This window comes from Myotis brandtii, unplaced genomic scaffold (genome assembly GCF_000412655.1).
Source record: "Myotis brandtii unplaced genomic scaffold, ASM41265v1 scaffold36, whole genome shotgun sequence".
NCBI classification, from domain to species: domain Eukaryota; kingdom Metazoa; phylum Chordata; class Mammalia; order Chiroptera; family Vespertilionidae; genus Myotis; species Myotis brandtii.
The window spans coordinates 1,085,771-1,093,814 of NW_005363836.1; the positions used below are offsets into that span (position 1 = coordinate 1,085,771).

At 35.3% G+C, this 8,044-nt stretch overlaps 1 protein-coding gene across 2 annotated transcripts in view; it reads right to left on the bottom strand.

Moving 5' to 3' along the window:
* Positions 1 to 2,686: 2,686 nt before the first annotated feature.
* PTGER3 (prostaglandin E receptor 3 (subtype EP3)) overlaps positions 2,687 to 8,044 on the bottom strand; it is a 119,903-nt gene continuing 114,545 nt past the window's right edge. The window contains exon 4 of one of the 2 annotated variants that reach the window (XM_005871908.2): positions 2,687 to 2,855. In XM_005871908.2, the coding sequence (XP_005871970.1) occupies positions 2,720 to 2,855 (136 nt within the window). In that variant the 3' untranslated portion in view covers positions 2,687 to 2,719. The remainder of the gene's footprint in view (positions 2,856 to 8,044) is intronic. The other variant, XM_005871909.2, reaches the window with a different exon arrangement.

An 8,044-nucleotide genomic window follows, 5' to 3' on the forward strand; every position in this document is an offset into this window, starting at 1 on the left:
TCAGCAACATGTGGTACAACCAGTCTTTGTTTTTAGTCATTCTAGGGGTGTGTAGTTACTTTCATTTCCCTAATGACTAATGGAGTTGTGTATCTTTTCAGGTGCTTATTTCTCATTCATATAACTTCTTAGTGGTTATTAAATCTTTTGTCCGTTGTTTATTAGAATGTCAGTCTTTTTATTATTGAGTTATAAGAGATTTTGTATGTTATAGACACAAATCCTTTGTCAGGTATATGTTTACACACCTTTGCTCCCATGCTATATCCACCTTTTCATTTAACAGTGTCTTTGGAAAAGAAACACATTTTAATTTTGATGAGGTTCAACTAATGGATTTAAAATTTTTAATAGCATGTACGTTTTATGTCCTTTTTAAAACACTTTTGCCAAACACAAGGTAACCAAGGTCTTATGCTGTATTTCCCCTAGAGTTTTATGGTTTTAACTCTTAAATATTTGTCTGTGACCCATTTTCAGTTACTTTTTGCATGTGGTATGAGCTATGAGTAGAGAGTTTTTGTTTATTTTGGTTTTATTTTATATTTTTGCATATGGCTATTTAATTGTTACAACATCATTGTTAGAAAGTTATTCTTTCACCACTGAATTGCTTTGGCACCTTTGTTGAAAATCAGTTGACTATTATGGGACTATTTCTGAATTTCTATTCTGTTCTATTGATCTAAATGTTTATCGTCATTTCAATATACTGTCTTGATATCTTTAGCTTTATAATACATTTTGAAATCAAATCATATAAATCTTCCAGTTTCGCTCATTTTTCAAAGTAATTTTGACAATTCTAGGTTCTTGGCATTTTCTTATAAATTTTATTAACAGCCCTAGTCAGTTTGGCTCAGTGGATAGAGCGTCGGTCTGTGAACTGAAAGGTCCCAGGTTCGATTCCGGTTAAGGGCACATGTCCGGGTTGTGGGCTTGATCCCCAGTGGGGGACTTGCAGGAGGCAGCTAATCCATGATTCTCTCTCATCATGGATATTTCTATCTCACACTTCCTTCCTCTCTGAAATCAATAAAAATATATTTAAAAAATTTTTTATTAACAGCTTATTATTTTATAAAAAATATCTGCTGGGATTTTTATTGCAATTGCCTTGAACTTATAGATAAATTTGGAGGGGATTGACATCTTAACACTATTCAGTCTTCCATTCTGTGAACGGGGTATATCTTCATTTATTTAGTTTTTGTTTAATTTCTCTCAGCAGTGTTTTTGAAATTTTCAGTGTATTCATTTTGTGCAACTTGGATTAAATTTATTTCTACTTCACATTTTTATGATATTATAAGTGGTATTGCTTTTTAATTTCCACTTGTTCATTCCTATGCAAAAATGTAATTGATTTTAAAAATTTAACCTTGTATCCTACAGCTTTGCTGAAATGACTAGTTAGTTCCAATAGCTTTTTAAAAATGCCTTAAGATTTTATACATACACTAGAGTCCTGATGCATGAAATTCATGCAAGGGTAGGCCTTCATAGCCCCAGCTGCCTCAGCTGCGGCCCCATGGCCCTTCCACCATCGGGTCTAATTAGCATATTAGCTCTTTATTATATAGGATGGTGCATCATCTGTGAATAAAGTAAGTTGTATTTCTTATTGCCTTAATTCCCCAGCCATAATCTCAGTACTGTGTGAAATACAGAACAGACATCTTTGACTCATTCTTGATCTTAGGTGAAAAATTTTCAGTTTTTAACCACTAAGTATGATCTTAAACTACCAAATTTCATTGATGCTATTTATCAGATAAGGAAGTTCTTTTTAACTTCTAGGTCACAGAAAGACTTATCAGGGATGAATGTTGGTTGTTTTCTGGTGTGTTTTTTTCTGCATGTATTGAGATAATCATATGTTCTTTTTTCTTAGACTGTTAATATGATGAATTATATTGATTAATTTCTGAAAATGTTTACCCACATTGTTTTTCTAGGACAACTCCACTTTGTCATGATGTATTATGCTTTTTAGAGTTGACTGACTAACACTTTTAAAAGAATTTTTGTATCAGTGTTAATGAGAGATACTACTCTGTAATTTAAATTCTTATGTCTTTTTCTGAGTTCTGTATCACACTAACATCAGCTTCACAGAATGAGTTGGGAAGCATTATATGGTCTTCATATTTTGTTTAATCAACTTCAATATTAATCAACTGCCTAGTATTTAAGTCCAAGTTATTGTCCAAATTTCTGAATTTTTTCCCCCAGCAATGAAAATATTTGGACAGAAAAAGATATCCCTGGATGTAGTTTCTGGGTCTCTGATGAATACCCCTATGCCTGCTAAAAAGAACATTCATTTCATATAGGCCCCAGCACACCTTATTTCCAAGTGTGGAGAAGGAAAAGTAGCTGTGAGGCTAGAAATTCCCACATGACACGCTCATACCCAGCTTCCCTGTAGTGCATATGTAATGAATAGTTCTCAGCGGCAAAATATTTTTTCTCTCTGGAACAAGGGCTTCTTTTGCCCATAAGGTTTAGTTCACTTTGAGGTAGCAGTAAAGTGTTGGAAGTTGAAAACTATCTACTGACTTCCTGTGTCTGTGAGATATGCACGATGAGTTGCATCCTGTGTCGGTGGTCATGCAAAGCTGTGGTCAGCAGTGATTTCAAGACACACGAGCACATGTCTAAATAAGCTTGTCCAGGTTCAAAAGCTTGCTGTGTGTTTGGGCCAATCATGATACCTCTACCACCTCAATGCCGTTGGCGTCTCCCGTGAGCTCTGCTGCAGTGCTGCAGGTACCAACAATTGGTGACGATGCCCTGGGAATCTGCCCTCTTCTTCTTCCATATTGCTCAGCAGTGGTGACTTCCTGACAAGGCTTTTGAAGGGAAGGATTGAACCACCCAAATAAATTAAGAAGAAAAAATATTTTCTATATAAATACAAATTCAGAAAACAAAACAAAACAAATTCAGTTAATCTTCTAGCCCCTCACCCCTACCAATAGGATTGTCTACTACTGTGTTGACATTCTAAAGTCACCACTGTTGTGACGGTGTGGGACTATGGCAAAGAACATAGTGTACGGAGGAAACACAGTGCCTACATCATGTGGTCACTTCAAAAATTAAGTAGATCAGTTATGTATAAAGGTAGCTATTGGAACATATTAAGTATTATGTAAATACTAGAGGCCTGATGCACGAAATTCGTGCAAGGGCCTAGGCCCTGGCCCCTGCCCGCTGCCACCACCGTGTCCAGGGGCCTCTGCCACCTCTACCGCAGCCTCCGCCTGCTGCGGCTTTGTCCAGAAAGAAGAACGTCAGGAAGGACTTCCGGTCTAATTAGCATATTACCCTTTTATTATTATAGATTATCCATTATTATTGTTATAAAACATTCATCATTATTACAATTCTTATTGTCAACATCATAGTTATTTCTAGTTAAAATGTTTCTATGGTAGCCATTAGCCCAGTAAAATAATCCAAACTTCAAAGTCCTTCATAATCTGGCTCCAATTATATAGGATTATCTGTAGTGAATTGTCTTTATTAGCTAAAGTTGAAAAGAATCCAAATATCCATCAATGAGAAAGTGTACAAATAACTTTTGATGTATTTTCACAGTGGAATATTCTTCATCAGTAAAAATGAATGAGCTACAGCCTCATGCAACACCATAAATGAGTCTTTAAAATGTAATTCTGAGTAAAAAGCAAGTTATAAAGACCAATCACAGTCTAATACCACTTTTTAAAAGCTCAAAACTAAACAAACTAATATACTATTTCAAAATAAATATATATGCCAGAAACCAATGAAAATGTAAAGAATTATAAAAAATAAAATTTAACTTGGGTGGGGGTGAGTTAGTGGAAGCAGGGGGAGGGGAGAGGTGAAAGTGAAGGCAGATAAGAGTTCTGGACATATTCTAGGATGCAAGTCAGTAGTGAGTTCACAGCATTTATTTTATTATACTTTATCACTCGTATGTATGTCACATTCTTTAGTAAAGATCAAATATGCTTAATAAAACCAGAGTAAATATATTTAGAAGTGCCAACATTTCCCTCCTAAACCTTAACATAATCCCTGAGTGCTACTAAATGAGGCAATGGAGTGGCTGATATTTCTCTAGTAGGGGAATGAAATGCTCCTATTCCTGTTTTAAAAAGGATATATTTTAATGAACATTGTAGAAGATAGAAAATCCATGTGAGAGACCCAACACAGTTACTTTGGGAACAAATTATATGGAGTGAGTTTGAGAACTATTTAAGAGGTAGCACTAACAGGAATTGGTGATATGTAAAGAAGATGACAAATATTTAAAATGAACATTAGTTTTCAGATGAAACAACCAATGCCATTAACCAAGTTAGAGAATATAGTAAAAGAAGCACCATTAGGGAGTATAAGAGAGGACAGTGTTCTGTATCTGAGAGTCTGAAGCATCTAAATAACATGAAAATGAAGTTGTCTGGCAACAGTTAGAAATACTTTCTGGAACTCAGGAGCATGGTGGACTCTGGAAATAAAGGATGCAGATGTCACCAACACACCAGTAACCAAGACCAAAAAAGTAGACAGGATCATTTTAAAAAGAGCATTTAAAATAAAATAAAATAAAATAAAATAAAACAGAAAGCTATTCAGGGTTCCCAGAAGTAGTCCCCATGAAGGAGGCAGAAGAGACACTCTCAGGGATGTAGAAGAGAACCAGGAAAGAATGGGAAAGAAAAGTGATGTCAAGAGGCCCCGATAAATCAAGTGAAATGGGAATTATAACCGAAACAGAGAGGCTTTGCGAAACTCAAACCTGTAAGTCAGATGGCTTAGCACCTTTGTGGGTGCCCTGTCCACAATCCTCTGGTTTTCAAATTGTGTGCCAGGAATGCTAGAGCTACTTGGAATGATTAGAGGTATATTACTCTTCATTCCACAAATATGAAATAACTTTTCACTACCAGGTATTATCTACAGTTATGCTCTTTTAGTGCTTAAGGACTAGTTTATAGTTCCAAAAATTAGTTATGAAGTATTATCTGTCAATGAAGGGACCAATTCATTTTCATTATTTATATATGAATTAATAGGATTAGCACGGGGCCAGAGACTATTGATAATAGAATGATAGTAACTCTCTTTGCCATAAGGAACTTACAACATTTAACCCCCTCCCCCTGCCCCCAAATCCCTCAGGAATTAATTATAAGTCTAGTTTATGGAATAAAAATGACTTCCCAGGGGAAGTGACATTCAAGTTTAGACCAGTCTTTAAGTGCTATAATTTTCATAAGAAATTTATTTTTTTTTAAAAAAGAAGAAGAAGCATTCTGCTATAAAATGGTTAAAAACCACTACATGATATAGAAATTCCAGATTAGAGATCATGTTGGCTATTGGAAAAGCATCTAACTTTGATTACTAATGTAGTAGGATGTATTTTAAAAGATGTGGAAGGATACTTGCTGTTCTTAGAAAGGAAGGACTTGGAACTAGGAAAAACGATAATATTTTTCTTTACATGCTTCTAGATTGTTTGGCTTACACCAACTGGATGCACTAATATCACTTATAAGTTAAAAACAACTACTCAGTAGAAAAATTTAGAAATTCACATTGTTTCACTGCCCTAGTGTTTTATGCCAAGAATTTACAGATACAGTATTTTTTAACACACATAGTGAAAATCAAAGAGTTAGGGAGCCCAGGTCTAAAATTAGATTTAAGCAAAATTTCTGCTCGTTGCTTTGAGAAAGCCCAGATCACAAATTTTGCAGTCTCTCATTCCTCGGGAGTCCTGCCAAAGAGAGCTTTGTAAATTGGCCTTTTATATAATTTTCTGTTCAGATGTAGAAAACATATGACCCTTTGGCATTTTTAATGACTAAACCAAAGTTATGAAATAAAGTAGCAATAAAGACTAATAGATGCAGCTGTGCTTTGATTTTGCACTTTTCACATGAAATCCACTCTCGGGGTCATTTTCCCTTATACCTTCAAACTGTAAAAGCTGTGTAGTTCTCACCTATCATCCTGCTGTCATATCTCAATATAGGTTTATTTAAAAAAAAAAGAAATTTGAAGGAAACTTGGCAAGGTTTTTAAAAAAGTCAAATTAGTGGTTCTGAAAGCGTTTTTTTTGTTTTGTTTTGTTTTGTTTTTAGTGCAATCAACATGCTTAACTGAATGAGGCTAGATACAGGTTTCTGATAAAATATGATTTAATCTTTGGGCTACCTTTTGCAAGTTGATTTTATAGTTGAAGCTCATTACTGTAAAATATCAGATGTGTAGATGGGAAGACTAGGAAAATAAAGTAATTAGAAACAAAATGGGTAATAATAGAAAAACCTAGTAAAATATTGACCAAATAATTAACTTTGTTTTTGGCTACCCTGGTTAATCAAACACTTTGTGACACACATCACTCTGTACAAAATGACATTGCTTTCACCCTAAACCAGGTTTCTCCGAGCAATATTTATATCAGAGTGGTGGACTGGGAAATGAGTAGAACAATAATATGTATTTTTCCAAATTCCCAGAAGTTCACAAGGAAGGGCTCTTCAGCTACTCCTTAAATTACTGGCAACTCTATGGAGAAATAAATCATACCTTCAACTTGTTCTTTTATCTCCAATGCTTTATTTGATTTCAAAAATATCCAGTAGAAAGGGAAGGATAAAAAATATTTGCAATAATACTTTTACCAGTGGGGAATGTTAGTGAGTTAAATAAATAAATAAATCAAATATGGGCAAATATTCTAATGTTCCAAGAACAAAGAAAATTAACTATTTTAGCCCTAGCCAGTTTGACTCAGTGGATAGAGCATTGGCCCTTGGACTGAAGGGTTCCAGGTTTGATTCCTGTCAAGGGCATGTACCATAGCTGCAGGCTTGATCTCCTGCCCTGGTTGGGGTGCATGTGAAGGCAACCAATCAATGTGTCTCTTTCACATCAATGTTTTCCTCTCTCTGTCTCTTCTTCTCCCTTCCACTCTCTCTAAAAATCAATGGGAAAATATCCTTGGGTGAGGATTGACGAAAAAACAAACAAAACAAAATAACAACAACAAAAGAAAATGAACTATTCTAAACAACTCAAGATGGAGGAAACCATTCCCGAACTATTACTCAAAAAATGTAAATTCTCTTATTAGGTTAAAAAATGCTTTCACCTATAAAGCCCTATTTTATGTCTCTTGATTTTCAGACCTAAATTATAGCATATATATCCAAAGATGAAGCTAATAGTTCTGAACTAAGTAAAAGGTTATGTTACCAATATATTTCAAGCGCTATCAATAGATATTGGCCTCATGGCACCTGAAATTGAGGGTACATATTTGCATGATAGCCAGCTGGGAGTGGGAATGAGGGGTAGCTGAAGCTGGGGCATAGATGAACCAGATTACACTATGATGACGCAGATTCACTCACGGTAGGCTCAACCACTTGGCTAACCTCAGCCACCTCAATGACTTCCTGTTGCTTAGTAAAAAACTTTTATGATCTTGTTTTTTTCTGAGTTTTAGCTTCTTCTCCTATATGTCTAAATCATAATTCACATGTTTGTTCCCACTCCAAGCTCTCACTTCCCTTCTCCTTACACTATACTTCAGACATTCTCTTTGCAATTTCCTAAGGAAATTTAGTTTCCCTTTTTCTCCTGGAATGCTCCTGTGTCTCTGATCTGTAAGGCAGCCTGCAGAAATCCTCCTTTTCTTCAGTGAGACTTAGTTCAAATGTCTTCTCTAGGAAGACTTTCCAGATCCTCCTTCTATACAATTTACATAGACACAAACATATACGTACATATGATTGTAGACCTAAGGTAGAGTCAGGGACTCCCTCAGTTATATTATATTATAAACATATATCAAATAACAAATTAATTATATTTTAATATTATCCTATATAATAAAGAAGTAATATGCAAATTAACCCTCATGCCCTCACAAAGATGGCTGCTTATGATCAGGCCGGCAGGAGGGTTAGTGAGGGATGACCAAATGACTGAACAAGCAGGCTGTGTGGGGTGACCAGGATCGCAGGGA